Here is a 23904-nt window from a genome sequence, read left to right as displayed (position 1 = left end):
ACTCTTTTCCACCGGCTGTCAGGTGAAGACCTAGATGTCCCCAGATTCTGCGCTCAAATGTGGCGTCATCAAACTACGCCTTTGTTTTGAACAGAAAAAGTTACATAGTGTAGCTTTAACGTTAATAGAATGTTTGTTCATATTTATCTGGTCTTTAATAACATTCTCAAAACGTTAGCACAAAAGTGTTATTTTATACATCATTCATGTAATATTTTTTCTGAAACTTTTTAGTTGGATATTCGTCTAACATTTTTTAAATGTTACTACTTGTATCAAAATGTTCAACATTCAAAAAGTAATGTTCTTATAATGTTTAAAATGATTAAACATTCCCTTAATGTTTTTGCTAATCTTCCCACAAACAAAAAAACTGTCTGTCTTGAACGTTCTGAGAACATTTAGAAATAACTTAATGGAAACGTTATCAAAACATTCTTAGAACACTTTTTTTTTTTAAAGAGTGGGATATTTCTTTAGAGTAATACTGACTTACGGTTCTAAACAAATAGGGTACATTTTGACTTCATGTTCTCTTTAAGGAGTTATCTATATAACCAACATCTCTCTCCCTTCTCTCCACCCAGGCAGTGCTTGCTTGTATAAACGTGACCAGCCTGAGACAGATGTTTCTGCTGTTTCAGGATCTTCCCGATCTTTGGAGAATCAGCAAAATCGATTTTGTACGTTTTTACCAGAAAAGTGCTAAATATAATCTTTAATTTTCTAAATGACATTGATTGACATGCAATGAATGACAGCTGATTAATTTCAATTCTTGTTATGTATGTTTGAGCAGATGGTGTGGCTTGTGACCTGGCTGTCAGTAGTTGTGCTAAATGTTGACCTGGGCCTGGCCATTGGAGTGGTCTTCTCCATGATGACAGTTATCTGTCGCACACAGAGGTATCCTTAGGGCATTATATACTCATTTTGTTAATATTTATTGAATAACTTGGATTATTGTATAACATGTTATGACACTTTATGACAATTATGAGCATATTGTCACTTTTTGAGATATTTCCAACTTTAGGGTTGTGATCTCCACTAGGGGTCACTAGTGCTCTCTTAAGCCCAATTTATACTTCTGCGTCGAGTGTACGCCGTAGCTACGCCGTAGGTTGTGTGTTGCACGCGTAGCCTACGACGTACCCTGACGTGTACCTCTCCAAAAATGTAACAAAGCGTCAATTCTACGCGGACCGCAAGCGCTGTGATTGGTCTGCCAGCCTCCCTCAGGTCAATAAATAAATAGAAAAAATCTGCGATAGGAGTGTGTGTGTGTGTGTCCAGAAATGGGATGATAGTTTAATCCTTACATCTGCTATATAACAATATTTTGTAGTGAGGGATTGGCGCTTGTCTGTGCACGAGCCCCCGATACTGAAAACGGCGGCCACGAGAACTCTGCATGATTTCAAAAATGCATTCCAGCGCCAGATCGCCATAAAAGCTTAATTTGTATTAGATACAACAACTCAAGCTGCAAAAAAAGCTGCTATCTATTTGCCGTCTGCCCTGCTGCTGCTACTCTGACAATGTACACAAACAAGCTTCTTCTTCTTCGGCTTTTGCCTTAATATTGTGGGTTACACCATCAACATGCCATGGTGGAGACTGCCTACTAGCGGTCTGCATGTGTAATTGCACATTGACGCAGAACAACGCAGAAGTATAAATGAAAACCAACGCGTAACTTGCGGCGTAGCGGATACGGCGTAGGTCCGATGCAGAAGTATAAATCAGCCTTTAGGGTCACCAAACATGCTTGATTGAGGAAATGGTTATGATTTCACTATAGACTTTAAAAAAAGATGGAGAATGTGTCTCCACTTCCTTCCACTGTAGAAAAATGAAGCCAAAATATCCCAGAAATAGCTGCTGACATTGTCTGCCATACTCCCGCAAACTCAGTGGCCGTTTACACTACACCATTTTCAACTAAAATGGAAAACTTTTCATTTACACGACAATGGCGTTTTGGGGGCCTGAAAACACAAACTTTCAAAAACAGGTTTCAAAGTGCAAGTCTTTGAAAACTATCCCATTATTGTCGAATTGCGCAGGTGTAATAGCCTACGTGTTCAGTCTTTTTTTTAAAGTACATTGTTGTCATGTAAACGTAGCCTCAAATGCAAGCAAAGCTGTCAATTGTTATGTTACACCGTGTATTCCGCTTTTTATAGCATCAAATAACTAGCTAAAACCAAACTTATTGGAAAAACGAACATACGCCAGTGTGATGAGAACTATCTGAAATAAAACTGTTTCACACGTCAAGCTTTTAGGCCAGGCTTTCTCAAGCCAACATCAAAGTTTGTTCACAAAATGTTTTGGCTTCACTTTTCATGACATGTGCAGCACATATGTGCTGTGTTCGAAATTACCCCCTACACCCTCATTCACTATTCCCTGCATTACTTCACTTGAAGGAGTGGATGAAAACGAGTGTGTGAATTCAGACACTGAGTACGCCGGAAAGGCTGCCGCTTTTGCATAGTTTGTGTATGCTGTTTAATAATTATTGAAAACTTAGCAGACTGGCAGCTCCAGTAGCAATGAAAAGATTTATCTTGAACTCTGCCATGGAAACTAGCATGTATAAACCTTAATTAAACAATTTAATAATCAATTAAAAAGGAATTTATACCTGTATGATATTACGCTGGACAGTGTGGTTTGGAAAATGGATGGATGAATGATGCACCATCTCCTAGCGAGACGTGGGAATTCATTCAGTGGGCGACTTTCTCAGTGCATTATGGGTATTCTCTAGCTGTTGAGCGTACATCAGTTGTACACTCTTTATTGCGGTGCATTGTGGGATTGAATGAGTACACTCAATACTGTCCACTATGGTTTCGGACACCACTACAAATGACTGTGCCCTCAAATAGTGCCCTGTTTAAGGGTATAGGTGGCGAATTCAGACACAGCCTTAGATTTCGCTCTAGACACTAAAACTGAAACTGCAATAAACACATAAATGATAGATTATAAAATTAATAATTATATAATAAAAATGATTCAAATCCTATGGCTAAACCAGACCGAGCAGCTCTATACCTGTCAAAAAATTGCTAAGCTTTAAAACAACAACCACGCAACATATTGGAAGTGTGCAATGATTTTTGTAATCACTCCTGAATGTAATTGCTGTAGAAACAAATGCACAGGATTCCCATAAAAGATGATAGTTTGTGGATGCAGGGTACTTCTGTGTAAATCTAATTTAATTACAAGTATGCTTAGATTTCAGAAGGGTTGTGAAACATATAGCATTTAAACAAGTGATCCTCTGGGAGAAAGATTGGAACCACTGAATTAGAGTATCATTCTGACTGTATAGAGATAACGATATTAGCAATCCAACTAGAGCAGCCCCAGTGAAACAAGATATTGAGTACATAATATAATTGGGATTGAAACTACCTAATTAGATTTGTGTATTTATCTGCTTTAATAATCATGTTTACTACATCCTTTAATTATGCTTTCCAAAGCTCAGGGGCTGTATAAAAACAGCAAACCAGTATCCCTTACAGACCCCTGTGTTCCAAAACAACCTTCCTCTCCTGGCGGATATGAAATTCACATTTAAGGAAAGGGGAGATAAAGTTGAGACAAAAAGATGTCCCTGAACTCACAGTAAACTTTCTGTTTTAAGGGCCAGCTGCTCTGTGTTAGGAAGAGCCGCCAATACCGAGATCTACAGATCCATCAACAACCACAATAAAGTGAGTCAACAGAGTCAGTCATATTAAGTTTTACCACTCATAATGTAATTTACTATGATTAGAATTGGGCCTTGTGCATTTGGAAATGCAATCGAATAACCTTTGCTCTGCTGTATTTGTCTTAATCACATCTCTGTTGTGTAACTAATGAAATGGTAATACCCTCTCCATCCCTCTGTACCGTAGTGCTATGAAGTTCCTGGTGTGAAGATCCTGACCTACAATGGGCCTATCTACTATGGGAACCGTAGCTTTTTCAAGGCCGATATGGCTCAGCTTCTGGGCCTCACGCCTGAGCGGATACGCAGCCGAGAGAAAGCCCTGAAGGCCAAAGAGAGGAGGGAGAGAGAGGCCATTAGTTCTGTAGTAAGAGGATCAATATATCAATTTATATGTAATATGCTCAACAAACTTTGATGTGACTTGTTCTGATTTTGCTCTTCTGATTTGCTTGCTTAGCCTGAAAATTACCATTTTATTTAAAATAATTTATAACATGAAAAATATTTCTGAATGTTCATAAGCCATGTTCAGAGCTGTTGTAAAAGCACAACTGCACATTCTCTTAATTTTTAATTCGCCAAGTCGCCATTTTGCATATAGTTATGTAACTATAATACCGAACTATATTACTTTGTGGAAAAATTGTTTATTAAAGGTGCACTGTTACTTTTTTTCCCCCAAATTAGTCGATATATTATCAATCCTTCTTCCTAAACTTGTTTTTGTCTTACCCTGTTTCACTATGGTAAGTGTTTATATTTTAGACCTGGCGGGATGGTTTTCATAGAAAAATTGCGTACATACGCATCCGTGCGTGTTTTATTATTGTTTTGATGTGTATGGTGTGGGAGTGGCATAGGTTAGTTGTCACAATGAGCAAGAAAGGTTGACGTGTCACCCGTTTTAAAAAAGGCAGCGGCTATTTGCACTGTGCACTGTTTACACCAAATGAAAATAGCATATTGTTTTAACGATAGATGCTATTTACACTAAGTGAAAATAGTGATTTATTCTATTTACACCATGTAAAAGTAGCAGTTCTTTGCAATATGTGTAAATAGAAATTAGATGGTATTTATACTTTATTTTGGCAGATACATACTATTTGCACCTCAGTATTGTTGTACATTAACAGGATGCAATAATAACATAGAGTGTAAATGATTATATTTATTAAAATTATTAATTATTATTTGGTTGCACGCACAACCAAAACAATGTTTTTCCACAAAAAGCATGCAGTTTTGTTTTTTTAACTTCTAGAAGGCCAAACGTTACATAGTGTACCTTTTAAGATAATGTTAAATATTATTTTATTTTTATTAAATATTAGTGTCTCGTGGCTGCACTTTTATTTTACCTGCATAAGTGGTTTTAAAATCACTGTTATGCAGAAAAACTCTAAAAGCATAATCAGTCATGTATAATAATTTTTATGTCTTTGCCTTGATATTTTGGAGATTTTCTTCTAACAACAAAATAACAGATTATGAAAAGAAAACACCTGATTGGATAACTTAAAAACATTTTTTAATTGTTTTTCAAGGAACAAGGAGTTGCAGACAGTTCATTTTCTTCAAAGAATGACTTGTTCAGACCAGGTGCGTTCCCACATTTTTGGTAGCATTAAAACGCACATTAGAGAGTAATTTATTTCAGACGAGTCACACTTGTGGGGTTTTCTAAATTGTTTGATGCAGAGATGGCTGAGGGGGAAGTCCAGGCCGTGTTGATAGACTGCAGCAGTGTCATTTTTGTGGATGTTGCGGGAGCTCGATTATTCATACAGGTGAGACAGGGCGTATAGGTTTTGTTTTGACATCAGTCTGCATCCTCGTGAATAATGTCATATGCTCACGGTACTTATATCCTGTCACAGATGTGCATGGAGTGCCAGAAGATTGGGGTAATGATATACCTGGCTAATTGCAATGGTGAGTTTCCAGGTAGATAGACAAACCTTCCAAACTATTTCCAACTATATAGTAATATTTTCTCTTTTCTGTAGAGAGTGTACTGATGATTCTCACATCCAGCGGGCTCATGAACTACATGAATCCTCAGCATATCTTTGTTACAATCCATGATGCTGTGGTCTACATACAACAGCAGCAGGTGAGATGCAAAGGCTTCTTCATATACGTCATTTCTTCAACAACAAAACAGCATATTTTGAGTGCTAAACTGTTATGGCACAATTTCGTTTCCATTAACATTTCATCATTTTGTTTGACAGGAGAAACCTCCTGAGAACAACACAACGGTATGGGTATGATTTATCTGACACTACCAAAGTAATGCAAGATTCATTCTAACTGAGACTCAAAACAGGACCCGAAGACCTGTGGGTGACTACAAGTGTGTCGAGGAATGAGTCATTCCAACATTTGCTTGGACTTAACGTGCTGGGATGGGTTTGTCAGGGCCCTCCATGGTGTCTAAGAGTACACAGCTGCTGTTGTGTTCATTACTTGCTAAAGGCCTGTTCACACCAAGACAATTGTGAAAATTTGCTGCGACAAACATTTTAATTTGAATGACGACTGGTAATGCGTTTGCTTAGACCACATCCAAATGAATCAATATCGTATTGAATGGAGATGGGAATTGAATCCCAGACTTGAACCGTGAAATTTGTGTCAAAACTCAGCCCTAAAAAACAGCAACACTGTGAAATATTACAATTTTAAAAAATTGTTTTCTTTTTTTTAAATATCAACAAAGCGATTTGCATGCTGTCAATGCGATGGATTTTTTACGAAGAGGTGATCTTTTCCATCTTGCACTTAGAAAATTGGCCTAACAATAAGATTCATGTTTTTGGTCACATGCCCAGAGCAGATCCTGTTACATAAAACTTGGTGGCACTCACAAACTGAGTGACAGTAAACAGCAGAGGAACAATCTGGAACAGGCTCTCATCTCTTTGTACTCTTTAATTTACTTGTTTCTTGATATCAGAATATGAACGGATGTTTGAAGACATGTATATACTGTTTGACTTCCTTCTTCGTGACAAGCAGGTGTCACAACACAAACAGACAGTTAATCAGTGCTTTGTTTATCATGTATTACTGGGGTATTTCAGATTTTTTAAATGCCACCTACTGTCAGAAAGTGAAATTACTTTTTCATTCAGCCCTCGTCTGTAGTTTTTATGCATTGGTCTGAACAGGTGCATTTTTTTGTGCATTTGTGTTGGTGTGAATCGGCCTTAACATGCATAAACATGATTAACAGCAGTGCTAACAATATTGCTAGCCCTGCAAACTCCAAAAAAGAGATAAATTATGGTTATTTGATCAATTCTGTATGTCTGAATCTTTTCAATTTTTCAAAAGTGGCTGAATTGGTATTTTAATATGCATTTTCTGATCTTACATTGTTGCCATCTTTTACTTTTACAGAATACTGTGCATGTTATTAAAACATTCTTCCATAAGCTATATTTATTTATGCAAAATTCACATTATTGTCAAACTAACTGGTAATCATTACGTTGTTCAAATTATGATGTTCAGAGATTACCAAGAGACCAAACCAAGAAATAATTTTTTTATTTAGCAAAAAAAAAAAAAAAAAAAACCTTCTCCTTCACTGGACAATTTGTGTTCTTTCAATATCATTCTTAAAGGTTAAACTTAATACATAAAAAAAAATATTACATTTCATTTTGATATATCCTGCTTTACTCAGAATTCCCTCTTCAACCAGGTTCTGATCAAAGTTCGGTCATAAACTCTTTACATTTAATAATGAGTGTTGTAAGTTACACATTGTCAGTGCACCACTACTGACTACATCATTATAACCCGTTACCGTGACCTCATAAAAAATATATACAGTTCAAACACAGACTCTAAAATTCTCAAATATATTTCTGTTTATTGTTTGATGTCTGCATTTTTCCTGCTGTATTTCAAAGACCGCTCTCAGGAGATTGTCAGTTTTCTCTTTAAAGCTCAAGAAATAATACACTAATTGGCTGGATGGAAAGCAGCCCACATTACTGGTGCACAGCACAGGACTGCCCAGTTGCCACTGTTGGCATTCCTCAGCCACACTGATGTTGGTGTTATACAAAAGACTTAAAATAATAATTCTGTTTAATGATGGTGTGATTTGACATTGTATGAAATTCTTCATGAAGCAAAGAAAAACCAGAGACAAAACCAATGTTTTAAAAATGTAAGGGATATTGTGACAGTAGATTTTGATGAGCAGTTATAAATATACTGAATACATTATGTTTTGCATTATAGCATGATCAGATTGTGATTCAATAGGAAAAAAAAATACAAACAAAAAAATAAGGGTTAGACAAAAGTTTTTTCTGGCCCATATTGGTGGAAAAGTTCAAAAGCTTACTTTGTTTCTATTAAAAAAAATAAACCAACATGAGAAATACCAAAAAGGGGTAGAAAACAAACTCCAAATATGCAAGCACAAAATGTATCATTTCCTATTAACTTAATGGAAGTCCTGATGATTTGCCGCCATCTTGTGGCTTGAAAATGAAATTACCACACTTAATAAAGTAACAGCAACTTCGAAAATTATCAGAAGAAAATACTCCAAATCCACTATGACATTAGAACGAGATTAAGAACAAACTCGTGTTCAAATAAACAATTATTAGTGAATGAGAGCCAATGTACATTTGCTTTTAAATTGTACCACATTTAGCATGTGCAATGCATAATGTAATTCATTAGCCAATGTGTTATTAAGGGAAATATAAACAAATAGAAAAAGAAACATTACTACAAACTAATTTAACTGCCATAGTACAAAATGTAAAATTATTCAAAGAGACACACTAAAGGGGTAAGTTGGCCTTCTGAAAAATATGAATGACAATAAAGCAGAATCCCATAAAAGAGATTCATCTAAAAACAAAGTATTATATGACATATATGCATATAAATTTAACTGCCCATATTTTAATTGAAGGTATCTCATAATAGCAGCTATTTTAACGAACTATAATGAATTTCAATGAACAGCCAAGAAATGTAGGCTGTATCGAACTCAAATGACTGAATAATAACACCATGAATTACAATCAATATTAGGCCTACATTTTAAAAATGATAACACTAGTAAAATAAAACGCCACTCCGAGCCTTCTTCGCCAATTCTGGGGGACAAACTTACCCCAAGGGTCTAATTTTATATTTTCTCTTCAAAATAAAAACTATTTTGACTTTTTTCTCTATAAATGTTCCCGCGAACCCCTCATTAACAAAGACACAAAAACCTTTAATGTTCAGCATAATAATGTCACAGATATGACACTATTTTGCAGAGACACTGAGAAAATCTCACAAATGTTGAATGTTGCAAAATGACAAAATTAAAGAGTGCATGGCGATTCATTAAATGTGTTGAGATGTCTGATAAAGAGGGAAAATGAAGGAGGCTGGTCATCTTGCTCCGGGGGGCTACCCTAATCTTCGTGTTCATTCATTCTGGCGTTATGTTTGTCGGCTCTTTATCAAGGGTGACTGCCATGAAAGTGTTCACAGAACATTTAGTCGCTAGTGACACATTTAAAGTAATTTTTGAGGTAATAAAGCTCATATTCATTCATAGAGGTCCCTTGAGTGGAATAATTATAACGGAACGTGGAATAGGCTTTGTCAGTCTCAGACTGTCCCCATGGCAACATCGCCTTGATCTTCGATGCATGACTAATAATAACATCATCACAGGAGCCCACATGAAGGGAGCCAAGTCCATCAATAAAAAATGCTGAAGGAGGAACAAAAATGTCACAGTAAGCCTTATACAAAAACACTGTCACATACATGCGTGATATACATTGAATTAGACCTCTTACCTAAATGGCCAACTCGAGCCAGGCGAGGGTCAAAGCTAACTTCTCGTATCTTTTCTGTGCGACCCATGAAAAAATTAATGACGGCATCTGCAACAACACAATTGGGAAATCCCTCGATGACGTGGTGGAATCCTGTCCTTATGTGTAAGCAATCTCCCTCTTCATCCCCTGCGCCTGTGGAGACGGTGTGTCGATAGGTGGCAGTGTATCCCGTCACTTCTCTGACTGCTCCCCCCACCTCACATAGCAAACACAAGCAGTTTATGTCAGCCAGATTATTAAAACTACATTATAATTGCACAACAGTATTACCAACATATTTTTCAACATTGTTTTTATCTATTTTTATTACATTTAGGCTATAAATAGGCTATATCAGTTAATACTTTTACATTTCATAAAAATTATGCTTACCAAACATTATAGCTAATTTGTAAATTAATTTAATCAAATGTATTAAATTAATACACCATGTCTGTGTATGTGATTTTTAAAAGTGGCAACAAGTCAGTAGCTGTGTTTCTATTACCCTTCAAATTGCACAAATTGAAATGGAACACGTGAATTTCACGAAAACGCCACTATAATCGCAAAAAAGTTATTAAGCTTGCATGATGTGAATATTTCGCAAAGCTGCAATGGAAACTTGCATTTACAGGTCACCTGGCGCAGGCCTGTGTAAAAGTCGATCACGTGGTATGTTTGGACAGAAGACGAGAGTTCTTTATTAAACTCATAAAAGACACCATAACATCGGTTAGTGGAAACACCGTCATTTCAAAATAGTTCGTTTTAATCAACATTTAGAAAATATTGCAAAAGTTTTGCGCAAATCTGTAATGGAAACCTGGCAGTGGTGTAATGTCACGAAGTTGCCTAGATTTCCGAAATAAAATGTATACTTTTACTCCGATACATTTCCCCAAAGCATTTGTTACTTAGGGCCTACTAGAGTTGCCACCCGTCCCGTGAAATACGAAATCATCATTGATACTTATTAAAGCTACTGTATTAAAACTTTTCAGTCAAGAGTGAGTGATTTTCTCTGTCTTTTGATGTTTTATCAACATATTTCACTCAAAAATTAAAATTCTGTCATTGTTTTAAACCTGAATAAAGTTCTTTATACTGTTGGAAAATATATTTTGAAGAATTTTGAAAACCAAACCGTTTCTGGTCCCCATTAAAGGAAATAATAATATGGAAATTAATACAGGTTTGGAACAACATTCAAGACCTGTCCTGTGCCCATTTAATATACAGACAAGCAGATTTTACTTTCACTTTAGACATAACCGACTGTGTTTATGTAAACCATGTGTGTATTTGACAGTATTAGCGCAGTAAGACTACTTAGTCCAGTAATCACGTGTTTGACAGGCTTTTAGTGAGCATGTTAAAACGGTGCATAAGCACACGAATGAAATGTTTAACCAGCAAGGCTTTAAAACGCATGCAAATAATGAACTTTTGTTCTTGTGATTCCTCACTTCACCGCTCTGTTAAAGTGTGCAACAGCATTGCAAACGTGGCTAAACACCCCTAACTTTAGTGCATAGTGATTGGATATTTGCTCATATCAGCGCGTAGACTCACAGGCACACTAATTATTATTTCTCTCTGAATTGGCTCTGTTTTTCTCGATTCTTCCTCACCACAGGCCAGCTGATCTGGAGACAGTTCATCCCACTGCCGGTGGTTTTATTTGCGGACCAAGGGAACACTCAGCATGGATGCACTCGCGCACAGCTGGCCCTGGGGCCTGCGCAAATATGGGTTTCCCACAGTGTGCCTACTTGCACAGACCCTGTGCAAAGTCCGGGAGGACGAGGAGCAGGTCCTGTTGGTGGCGCCGTACTGGCCCAACCGGACTTGGTTCCCAGAGCTAATGCTCCTCACGACAGCCCCTCCCTTGCAGATTCCTCTGAGGAAGCATCTTCCACCCTGTGACACCCGCGTCCAGACCTCTGGAAACTTCATGTCTGGTCCCTGGATGGGACACGGAGGTTCTAGGTGACTTACCCCAAGAAGTAGTTAACACCATCACTTCGGCACGAGCACCATCTTCGAGATGAGAGGCTAATGGCTTGAAGTGGAACCTGTTCGTCGAGTGGTTCTCTTCTCCCGAAGATGTATGATCATGTCTGTGTTTAGAGTTTGGCCTGGCTATGTGCCAAAGGTTCCTACCACTCCCTTCAGGGACCAGGTGGTGAACCTGCAAGCACTGCCCACGGTGGAGGCAAATCCAGCCCTGGCTTTGCTCGGTCCTGTCTGCACTCGGTGGCTGCACGTTGATAGAACGCAAAGCTTCAGGACCTCAGATCAGCTCCTTGTCCGTCACAGAGGTCAGCAGAACCGAAAGGCTGTCTTCAAGTAGAGGATGGCCCACTGGATAGTGGATACCATCACCTTGGCTTACAAAGCACAAGGTGTGCCCTGTCCGCTCATGGTGCGAGCACACTCTACTAGAAGTGTTGCATCCTCCTGGGTGCTGGCACATGGCGCCTCACTGTCAGACATCTGTAGAGCTGCGTGCTGGGCGAAGCCTATATTTAAAGCCGGTTTCCTCCGGTGTTCACACCTCAAACAGGTAGAAGTACTGAGAGACCCTGGCTCTTGTCGGCTGCCTGCGCTACTACGCTTATATTCTCCAGAAGTGTTTACCAATATTCTTACCGAATGCCTGCAGGGAACAAGGGTTACATAAGTAACCGAGAGGTTGCACAGTGTCATATTTTGATGGTCACATTTAAAACATGGACTTCCTGCACTACAAAGAATGCAGCTCACACCTTTTATCATATCTTTAGAGCTGCATTCGGTCATGCAGGATGTGTTAAATGTGCCATTACAACTGTGACTTTGTGTAACGAGACTGTCCTTAACTAAAATGTTGCTATAGTAGCCTAATATTAATGCTAGAAAGCCTATGCACTTGACAATTGTGATTTTTCTTTCTTAAATATTCTTTTCCGTTTCATCATTCAAATCTATTTCACATTCATCTTGACTGAGGGGAACTATTGCTCATGCGATTTAATAACCATTTCTCACTAGCTGAAGCACCATGCATGTAGCATGCATCAAGCAGCACGTCCTGACTTTGCCAAATTGGACATTGTTGAATCCAGAAACATGATGTACTTTGCAAAATCAGATTCTGCGTTTAAGCATGCGTTATCTAGTTCACAATCCCCCAATAAGCCAAACACATTGTTAATGGAAGTGTTTGTTAGTGCAGTGCGAAAATGGCAGCAATGCTTCTCAACATACTACACCCAGCAGCCTTTAACTTTATGAATGTTTGTGTTTGTTGAGGCAGGTGAACCAACCGCCAGGTGCATGACGCCCCTACTTCTTTGCATCTTAGATTTTTCTGTTTAAATTATTTTTGAATCTCATTTGTTTGCCACAACTAGTCAAACAACATGAAAGCTTTGTGTTATGAGGAATGTATACATTGCATTATGTTTTTTTTTTTTAAATGTCACCTTTGGTTTTGCGGTGTATGAAATATAAGGAAGTTATCTCTAAATGCCATAGCATGTGTCTAAGAGTGCAGTAATTTGCTAGTTTAGGTGCTCCTTTATGAGAATACAATTTGACAATTTAGCCAGCTTGCCAGACAAACGCCTTATTTTTAAAGACCACTGTGATTCACACAATTTTGTAGATTTTTGTAAATTTGAGATTTTGTAAAGCAGTTTTTAATTACATCCCAGTTTCTACATCACAAAGCTGTGGCTTCATACGTGGGAGGGAGGGGGAAAAAATGCAAATATGTGCAAGTTGGGCTGCCATTATTTCACAAATCACATTATTCATTGCTTCCTGCTTTCTCCCTACCAACATGTAAAAACATGTTCCACAGAATGGCACCAAATTTTCGTGAAAAACATTCGTCTTGGTATGATTGAATGAAAAAACAGCAAAAGGCTCTCTCACCAGGTCCAAAGTGGTTCTCTCCAAAATATCCACCATTTTTTCCAGTTTGGTGCTTGAGGTAAAAATAAAGTCATCATCCAGCCAAAGAACATATTTGGTTGTTACCTGAGAGACTGCCAGATTACGGCCAGCAAACCAGCCCTGTAATGAGGAGCAGACGCACTTTAAACAATCTATTTGTCCTGATAAGAAACCATAGTAGCTCAAATAGCATCCATACCTTGCCAAAGGGCATAATATAATGTTCGATGTAGGGTCCAGATACAGGTTTAGGATCCTTGGTGTCATCAGCTATCACTATAGTTATAGTGGGGTAGAACTGTCGAATGCTGTTGATCAAATCCTGAAGTTTATCATAGCGTAGAAATGTTTTCGTGGCAATGGTGACCAGGGTGCTTACATTGTATTCTGTGGGAAGGACAATATCAAAACATAAGTATTGCAATATTTCTAATAAATATAGTTGAAAAGACTATATAATTATTTTTAATATATTGGTTTTACCTTTTCTGGGTCCAGGATTATAGAACTTAGGCATTGGTGGATGTCGGATCTTAACGGTGAAGGTGGCCTGGAAAATACCTGCCTTAAATTGTACTGCCATAGACAAAGGAATAGCGTTATATAATTAAAAAAGACACACACACACACAAAAAAACTACTGAATATAGAGCTAAACATGCATTACAGCATAAATAAATGCTAAATGGCATGTATGGTCAGTCAATGGCATGTATGGAGTCTTTTTGTTGCAATGTATCAAGTCCTGATCTTGATAATATTGACGGTCTTGCCTTATTTATTGAATTGTGTACTTTGGGTTGTAATTTATATCGTTCTATTTTATAAATATTTATAGATGGCTCCATCCTTTGTGCTATTACAACACCACGGTAACCTGTTGTACAAGACGACGGGGAACATAAGCTTAATGGATATTTGATTTGACCAAATATTTCTCCATGCAGTGCTACTGTACAGTCATAAAGGCAATCATGAAGTTGTTTGCTCAGTGATAGGGTTTGTTGTAATTGTAGATAGAGAGAGAACATGTTTGAGGGCAAACTCTTTGTTTAGTTAAGCCAATGAGATAATAAATAGTGGTTTCCATAATAAACATCTGCCTTCATCATACCTAGTTGCTTACGTTCACGTAAAGTATATACCCATATAAAAGAATGTGTTCTGGGGTCTTACCTACATCTGCTGTGTTGGGATGGAACAGTGTGTTTGTGTAGGTAACAAACTCAAGCTGTCTGTTTAGTGAGGCCAGCGATCTGCTCATAAACTTTATACGCATCTCTCCTTCCCCTTTGACTTGCACTCCATCCACCAGCGCTGCCGTATTAAATGTTCCCATTGTAGCGTTCAGATCTACCTGCAAATTATATTGTAAAAATGACTTTGCTGTATTGAAGCAGAAAATTCTTGTTCTATGATGAAAAATTACAATCGTTCACTCCCTCCACCACCATTGCTTTCTTTAAACTATATTTCTATTAATGGTAGTTCAGCCCAAAAATTATAATTGTTTAAATATTTACCCTAATTTCAAACCTGTATGCTGTTATTTTATTGTGTGGAACACAAAAGAATTAAGAATAATTCTTCCCAAGTCTTTATGCGACTCCATACAACAGTTTAGTGACCATGGGCTAACAAGATCCATAACAAACACATTTTTGTGTGATATACATTTCAACTCATCTAAAGTCACATGAGAGGTTTGTGTGAGAAACAGGCCCAAATGCAAGTCATTATTCGCTCTCATAATTATACATCTTTCTTACCAAATATGGTAGCTCTGATGACATGATGTTTGTCACACACACCATATGATGTGTTCAGTTTAGATGTTGATGCATTCAAAGGTTATCGCATGTCTTGTGAACACACATCATGTCATCAGAGCTGCTATATTCACCATATTTGGTAAGAAATATGTATAATTATGAGATATATATATATATATATATATATATATATATGTTAGCCCCTCCCTCCTCCCTCATTTTTGCAGATTAACAGCCCATGGTCACCATTATGAAACAAAGCTGTAACGGTTACTCTACCACAGGAAAACAAATTAATACTGGTTTGGAATGACATGAGGGTAAGTAAATAATGACAATTATTATTATTAGTTTTCTTTTGTGCTAAACTATTAATTTAATCAATTACCATTTATGAAACACAGAATAATGGTGGACTTACCAAAAAATGTTCCCCTTTGTGTATTTGGTTCAGACTCAAACCTTAAGAACACAATAACACGGACTTATCTTGTGCTTTAACTCAAGACATAGCTTGTGCGTGCTTAAAAAAAAAGTGTGAGTTTTACTGATCATAATCTTTGATGGACCAGACAGGTGTTAAAATGGCTATTATGTAGAAGACAAACATGTATATTAAAATAAACATTTTTTTATTTGTTTGCTGTTGAATGGAAATTTAAGTTCTCAGGTAATTCAGTTCAAGACAGATACCAAGTCTTCAAAATGGTGACACAAATCTGACTTAAAGGGATAGTTCCCCCCAAAATATAAATTTACTCACCCACAAGCCATCCTAGGTGTATATGTTGACATTCTTCTTTCAGACGAATACAAAATCAGAGTTATATTTAAAAAAAATGTCCTGGCTAGTCCAAGCATAATAATGGCAGTTCAAAATGTTAAGCCCAAAAAAAGTACATCCATCCATTATAAAAAATAATCCATGCCACTCCGGGAATTAATAGGGGCCTTCTGAAGTGAATCGATGGGTTTGTGTAAGAAAAATATCCATATTTAAAACTTTATAAAGTAAAATATCTAGCTTCCGTCGGACCATCTTCCGTATTCAATTTACGAAGAAAGTGTAACGCCTCTCGCGGTTCAAAATGCTTGCGCTACGTCATCGGTGTGCCACTTTTTTCCGTAAGTTGAATACGGAAGGCGGTCCGCCATTGTAATGCTTGGAAGAGCCAGAACATTTTTAATATAACTGATTGTATTCGTCTGAAAAAAGAATGTCATATACACCTAAGATGGCTTGAGGGTAAATCATGGGGTAATTTTCCTTTTTGGGTGAACCATCCCTTTTATCCACATCTCTGATTGTAAATGACACATCCAACAAAAAAACAAAAACAAAAAAACATTTTTTTTTTTCCTTCTCTAAATGGCAACTACAGGATGAAACCAGCTTATGACATGCTGTGTATTCTCTTTATCTTCTGTCTATGATATTATAAAAACATTGTGTTTTACCAGGAATTAGAAGGGTCCCTTTTGGTCTGACTTCCACACCCTGCGTAGGGTACTGAAGAGGGCTGTTGGCTTCGGCTAAGATAAGTGAGTCTGCAGCTGTATGAGTCCTGAATAGAGAAAACACTACTAATTTAACAGTTAAGGTCATTAATGGTGTTGGCATCCTACTGAAAGGAATAGTTCACACAAATTGAAAATTCTGTAATTATTTATTAATGAGGTTCCAAGAGAAACAAAGATATTTTGAAATGGTGCATCTTTACAATGAAAGTCATTGGCATCCAATGTAGTTTGGACCCCAGCATTATTCAAAATATATTTTGTATACAGAAGAAAGGAAGTCTTACTGGTTTTGAATGACATGAGGGTGAGAATTTTCATATTTGAGTGAACTCTCCCTTTTAATAGGTAAAGAAAAACACAAAACTATGGTATCTTTTTACATTACACTTAAAGAAAACGAGCTAAAACCTGAAATGATGCACCACCTCTTATAGAAACTGCGATACTCTTTATTTCTGTATTGCCTTGCTTTTTGCAGGTCTGAATCTGGGATGGACGCATGTAGCTGTGTAGCAGATACTTGAGGGAACAGCAGCTGAGAGAATGGGAATGTAATGCCTGGTTTATCGCCTTCACAAACACACCCATTTACAGCAAGTAGCCTGGTCAAAAGTAAAAAAAAAAAAATTAAAATACATTTGAAAATTATGGGCTAAAAATCAGCCACAAATCATGTCATTCCATGCACTAACATAAAAGAGTGGAAAGTGGAAGAGGTGCCACTATGACAGTTAACGTGGACATTTCCATTTCAAATAATGTGGTTTTAGATTTAAGCCGGAAAACCGAAGACCTTGTGTCACCAAATGCATTTGCAATAGGCCTATGTCGTGATCAGGAAGTTATTTTTTTTACGTTTTTTTGTATTACAACTATACAAAGCTACATTGCCACATACGTTTGTGTGTCTCAATTTCTACTTACTTTGACATGCCATCTTTGATATGGTAAGGGATTTGGTCATTTCTACGGTCCATGTTTTGCAGCTTTTCCTTCAGTAGCGTTTTTAAAGTGTCTGCTCTCTGTTGCACATCAATCGTTGTAATGGTGTATGCGTTCCAGTGGTAAACGAGCATGGCTGTAAGCGGCAAGACCACCAGCAAAACCACCACTGCTTTCTTATTTGCGGCATGCATAATTGCCTAAAGCACAAAAAGACAGGAGAGGTTTTGGCTATCACACACGTATTTACAGCTGAACATACACATTACCTTCAGGATACAGTTGATGACAGTTGTATCATGACAAGATTTTTAGCATGATAATGTATATGACAATGTTAGTGTATTTGGTCTTGGCAAATTGCTGAATTGCTGCTACTGCAGAGCAAGTACAGGCTACTGCCAATACATACGTCGATACGCAGCTGTGAGTAAGACAGTGCTGCTGGAGAAGGTGAGGGGGTTTTAGAGGATGTCTGAAGCACACCGCAAACTGCTATATTGCATGTAACCAGCCTTTTAAATGTTTTGAGCAACAAGCTCATTGGCTGCAGATGCAACATGGACCACTCAACTTGTGCAAGTAGTTAACGCTTTAATTATCATCAGCTTGTGTTAGAACCTCATCAGTCTGCGCCATGACAGAACTATGTATTTATTATGATTAACCAGTCCGGTCACTGCTTTTCATTCATGTATTCTGGTCAGTACAGAATTCTGCTGATCTCAAAGCAGACGATTAAATCCAACCAACCAACTGCAGCATCAGTTAAAACACAAAGCAAGGACCTCATTTTCTTAAATTTGTATTTCTCTTTAGTGTTTTGGAACTGGCAGCTTAACAGTGGAAAGTGCTGCAGCACGTCTTCTTGAGCTTACAAATGCAGCAGTTGCCAAGCTAAAATCCATCTATCCATTTTCTGTACCAAAACTCAAATCTATGACCCCCTCCAAAAAAAGCTTGTGACTTAACATTCACCGTCATATATTTTAAATGAAATTAGATAAAAAATATATGAGTTTATTATGAGTTAACATTGCCTCAGTTTGTTTTTGCTTATTTTTTGCCAATTAAAACCCACTGTACTCTGCACCCGTGTCCTCGTCTCTGTTCCTGCATCCTCATCTAAATAATTAAAACACTGTGTGAAGCGTCGGTTTGTGGTGAAGCGTCAGTGAGTCAGAGGTGTTTTTTGTCTGCCTCTGGACAGTGTAAACAATGTTAGTTCACCTTCTGGCTGCCTAGAAACAACAGAACTAATGTAGTTTTAAGTCAAATGCCAAGACTAGTGTTACCTTCCATCTATGACGACTGCATAGAAAACAATGAACTTATTAAAAGCTGGCCTTGCAGGATTCAAAAGAAAAAGAATGAAAAAAACCCCACAAAAAATTGCAAACAAACGCGTGCTCACACACTTGCAGGCTATGTGGGTTGTATACTTTGGTTTTTGAGAAAACAGGAAGTAAATCAAAAATACAAGAACAGAGAGAGAGGGACAGAGACAGGTTTGTTTTAGTTTTTTAACCATAGCCTACCTCTAAAACCATACCTCTAAAGCTAGAGTTAACATTCTTTATCCAGTTTTTTTTCCACCAGTACATGCACTAAAACTACCAAAACACTTCATCCATGTCTCAAATAAACTAACTCTTCAGTAGCAAAGGGTTTTCAGTCACCCTACAAACACGCTTTGTCACTCATAACAATTACCTAAACACTAACAGGCAGCATTATATAATGTTTTCTTTTGTAAAATCTCTTTACAAAACAAGAATAACACTTATTGTTTAGAATTCACTGCAGTTTATGTTACACTCAAAAAAATGATTTATGATGCTGTTCACTTTATTTAAGCAATTCATCTTGATTTAACACCATTATATTAGGTTTCTGGTTCAAATGTAATTGATTCATGTTAAACTGACTTAAAACCGTTACTCTTTGACATAACTTGATGTTTTCATTTTGAAATAACATGTTTCAATCAAGTAACCCAAAGAAATAAGACTTTCACTTCCCATCATGCTTTGCAAAGTGGCTGAATTCGGAAACTAAATGTTTAAATAAAGTGCAATTTGATGCATTTTTAACAAGATGAGAAAATTGAGAGACTTTTTAATGCTTAATGTTTTGTTATGTTGGTATTTAAAAGTTTGTGTTACGTTAGTGTTTTTGGAGGTTACCATTGTGGTGAAGTGTAGAGCATTTAACTATACTAATAACTATTAATAACTAGTACTAATAACTATTAATTATTATTAATATAAAAACTATTCTGGGCATGCCATGGATGTAACAAAACCATCTTCTGGCTAGCCATAAAATCTTGTAAAAGGTTATGTAAATGCTCTCAAAAGCTATTTTTTGAATTAATGTAATTAAATCATGGAAAGGATTTCCATGTGATTAAATTTTCTTTCAGCACTAAGTACTAGTAGTGGGAAGTTCGAATCATTTTACTGACTCGGATCTTTGAGTCTCGTTCAGCAAAATGAATTAATCTTTTTTCGAGTCATTTTGTTCATTTCAGAAAAATATAATTAAAATGACATGTTAAATAGCCCAACCCATCTAGTACTTATGAAAATGTTGATTACATTTGTAAAACTAAATAAAAATAAACTATAGGGTACTGCAACCAAAGCCAAATGATAAGAAACTGAAACGTCTAATTAATTGATTAGTTGTTGGGTCAGGCTATTGCAGTCTAACTCTGTTAGTTCACCTCACCTCCTGATCCAAGACATTCTTTCTTTTGCAACTTCATATTTATCACATTTGTTCTCCGCCTCTCGTGTCTTCGAACTCCTCGAGACATTAGTTGTCGACTCGTCTGTGTCTGACTGGGCTGGGCCGGGCCATGTGACACAGGTCCGGGAACAGAATGATTAGTTCATCTTTCGAGTCTCGAGTTCGGGTTTGAGTCTTTCGTTCTTCCTGTCAGTCCCATAGAGTCTATGCTGTCAGTAGCGGAAACAGAAAAGATTAGTTCTTACGAGTCTTTCGGGTTTGACGTTTGAGTCATTCGTTCTTTTGCCACGTGACTTGTCACCGTATTGAACACTAGTTCACAACCTTTTTACTAACAAGCACGTAGTTATTTTATTTTTATTTTTCATATATATAATTCTCAGTTAATATCAGACATAAACAAATATGGGAAATATATTGACTATTCAAGTCTAACATCACAAATTCAAGTCAATTAGACTATTACTCATTTTCAATCATATAGCACAAACACACACACACATACATACATACATTTTATATATATATATATATATATATGTATACTGTATATATATATGTATATATATATATATGTGTGTGTGTGTAATATGTTTTTGTATAGGTGCTATAGGCCTATAAGCTATGTTACAAAGGTTTAGGTAACATTTTTAAACTGATTTTTATTCATTAATAACACAAGGACAAAAAAAATTATACAACAACTCAATAGAGAAAAATAAAATACAGTTGATTCAAAACAAGTAATAGTCTAATTGACTTGAATTTGTGATGTTAGACTTGAATAGTCAATATATTTCCCATATTTGTATATGTCTGATATTAACTGAGAATTATATATAAAAAAATAAAATAACAAAATAAATACGTGCTTGTTAGTAAAAAGGTTGTGAACTAGTGTTCAATACAGTGACAAGTCACGTGGCAAAAGAACGAATGACTCAAACGTCAAACCCGAAAGACTTGTAAGAACCAATCTTTCCTGTTTCCGTTACTGACAGCATAGACTCTATGGGACTGACAGGAAGAACGAAAGACTCAAACCCGAACTCGAGACTCGAAAGATGAACTAATCATTTTTGTTGTTTCCAGTACAGAGTCAGCGTAATGCGCATGCGTGGTCAACACAAAATGAACGAATCACTCTCTGAGACAACTCGGTAGTCCCGAGTCATATTAAAGATTCGTTCAAAATGAACTATTAAATTAAGCGGTGCCTAACCATATTAAATAAGTTGAATCAACCTTAATAAATTAAGTTGACCCAACGTAATTACATCAAATTGGAATAACAGAATTGCATAACGCTGAAATAAAGCAAGTTAATCATGTGGAAATACTTTCCATGATTTTTTTATGTTCATTCAAAGAGTTATTTTTTTGAGTGTACCTGTTCCATACATGATTAGCCTACAGCACAAAATTATTTATAAGTCCCCCTTTTGTATGGTAATGAAACTGAAAGACTAACATTTATGTAGGTGTTCAGCTAGGCTACATCTAATTGTGTTGATAGTTTTGATATTTCAATTGTTTTTAGATTCAGAATATAGCCTATTTGACAATGACACCTTAAAATAAAGTGTAACCTAACTTATTTAAGATTTGGCCATCAAATGTATTTTGTGCCAAACCGATGATGATGATTCACAGTTTAGCCAAAATATCCTACTGCTGTTGTGCTCATGAATTACCTAAATATTGAAAAATCAGTCCTAGCGATTGAAAAAATAAATAGCTAGCCGCGTTCTATAACGAGCCGCAGACAGTTGAAATCCGCCAGGAAATGGCGGGTTGGTGGGTGTTAATGTCAAGCCCTGCAGCAGGTACTTCGTTATATATATATATATATATTTTTTTTGTTTCACTTCTTTAACTATTGTGAATTTATATTATGCATTCAAATGAACAGTACCCAATGCAAAATCATAGCCGTGGCCACCACCAATGCAGAGGCGCAATCCCTTGGGGACGCGCCTCTGCATTCCGCACGCAGAGTGAAGTGTTCCGTGTTTCACAATCACCATATGATAGGCTATATAAGCCCTGTGGAAAACAATGAAATAAAATACACGAAAACACATCACAGCCATAAGTTTTTGCCCAAACTTCGAAGGCCTGTTTATTAAAACTAGAGGCATATCTTAACTTTAAGATTACTTTTGTCATGTAGCGCTAGACCCATAATCTGCCCTATACCTAAATTTACGACCAGCCGTTTTTATGTTTTATAAGCAGCAGTAACTCATCTGTATGTAAAACATTAACCGCCTGGGGTAGCCTGTCCCATCACCCTGTCATGAACAGTACAGGCATATAGGCTAGTCAATGAATGTGTTTCTTATAGACTGTTATTTTATATATTCTGGAATATTTATATTCTGCTAGTCTCATCTGTGTTGCAATTTATAGGCTATATCAGGCTAATATAACGGATATGGCTTTTACTCTACATATTAACTATAGCCATTTAATTCGTTTGAACCCCAAAAGTGCAATCGACTTTAAAATAGTAGCCTGGTAAATTGCTTCATTCTACACGCACTTCCGTAATAGGCTGACAACATGGTAAGCACCTCTCTTTTTTAATAGCCTACTACTGATTAATTATTAGACCGTCTAATGTTGTGTAAAGACAATAATGAAACGTAACGTTAATGTTTATTTTTTTCCCGCAGTGGAGAACAGTGACAACAAATAGGCTAGCTAAGACAAAAGATTTTACACTTTGAAAATATTTTTTTTCTGTAGCCTATCTAAACATTTCTTGAAATGACTGCATTAAACAGACCCATTTTCTTTACACAATTCTAGCTTTGAATTACCGAGCATAACCGGCTACGAAATATTACAATTTCTGATTTCTTTTGGGGACCTTCAAATCAAGTTTTTTCAATCACATAGTTTGACATTTAAAAATATAATCTGGAGTATGTCTTACCCTAAAAAGGGGATTCATTCCGAAATCGATTTAATTGCTTCAAGTGCGTGTGGAGAAAGTGAATTGAATTCTTCGAAATACAAATAGAATAAAGCAGCACTTTTAAGACATTTAGCAAATACACTGAAAGACGTAGATTACGTAGTAGTAGTAGCTAGTTAACCGGATATAGGCTAAATGTGCGAAATGGAAAAAAAAGTGGACTGTGGTAATGCACAGAGGTTGTGTAAAAAACGTCGCGGAGCAAAGAGGACAGAAAACGCGCTGAAAGACAAAAACAACACCGAGCAGCAGTGAGTTATTCTGCATAAACGGGTGGAAAACACAACTTTAAAATTGTAAATTATTCCCATGCATGAGCAGTCAGCTTCACTCCCTCTCATCTTGCAACGTGTGAACGCATGTCTCTTTTTTTTTAGTTGC

At 36.8% G+C, this 23904-nt stretch overlaps 2 protein-coding genes across 3 annotated transcripts in view; one reads left to right on the top strand and one right to left on the bottom strand.

Annotated features, from left to right (window-relative positions):
• The window catches only part of slc26a10 (solute carrier family 26 member 10), a 23281-nt gene extending 4404 nt beyond the window's left edge, over positions 1-18877 (top strand). The window contains exons 10-20 of one of the 2 annotated variants that reach the window (XM_079802851.1): positions 588-683; positions 800-906; positions 3671-3740; positions 3927-4106; positions 5290-5344; positions 5444-5532; positions 5623-5677; positions 5752-5858; positions 5980-6006; positions 16785-16865; positions 17323-18877. In XM_079802851.1, the coding sequence (XP_079658977.1) occupies positions 588-683; positions 800-906; positions 3671-3740; positions 3927-4106; positions 5290-5344; positions 5444-5532; positions 5623-5677; positions 5752-5858; positions 5980-6006; positions 16785-16811 (813 nt within the window). In that variant the 3' untranslated portion in view covers positions 16812-16865; positions 17323-18877. Of the gene's footprint in view, positions 1-587; positions 684-799; positions 907-3670; positions 3741-3926; positions 4107-5289; positions 5345-5443; positions 5533-5622; positions 5678-5751; positions 5859-5979; positions 7861-16784; positions 16866-17322 lie in introns of those variants that run through there. The other variant, XM_079802852.1, reaches the window with a different exon arrangement.
• Positions 7284-23904, bottom strand: b4galnt1a (beta-1,4-N-acetyl-galactosaminyl transferase 1a). The gene is made up of 11 exons (XM_079802853.1): positions 23482-23904; positions 17769-17986; positions 17270-17446; positions 16782-16888; positions 15745-15785; positions 14728-14908; positions 14035-14127; positions 13751-13938; positions 13531-13671; positions 9586-9823; positions 7284-9497 (listed from the first exon to the last, which is right to left on the bottom strand). Exons 1-11 carry the CDS (start codon positions 23497-23499, stop codon positions 9277-9279), a joined length of 1623 nt encoding a protein of 540 aa, XP_079658979.1. The 5' UTR covers positions 23500-23904; the 3' UTR covers positions 7284-9276.

This window comes from Gobio gobio (genome assembly GCF_949357685.1).
Source record: "Gobio gobio genome assembly, chromosome: 21".
NCBI lineage: Eukaryota > Metazoa > Chordata > Actinopteri > Cypriniformes > Gobionidae > Gobio > Gobio gobio.
The sequence above is the reverse complement of the archived record's forward strand: the minus strand, read 5'-3'. Positions and strand labels throughout refer to the sequence as shown.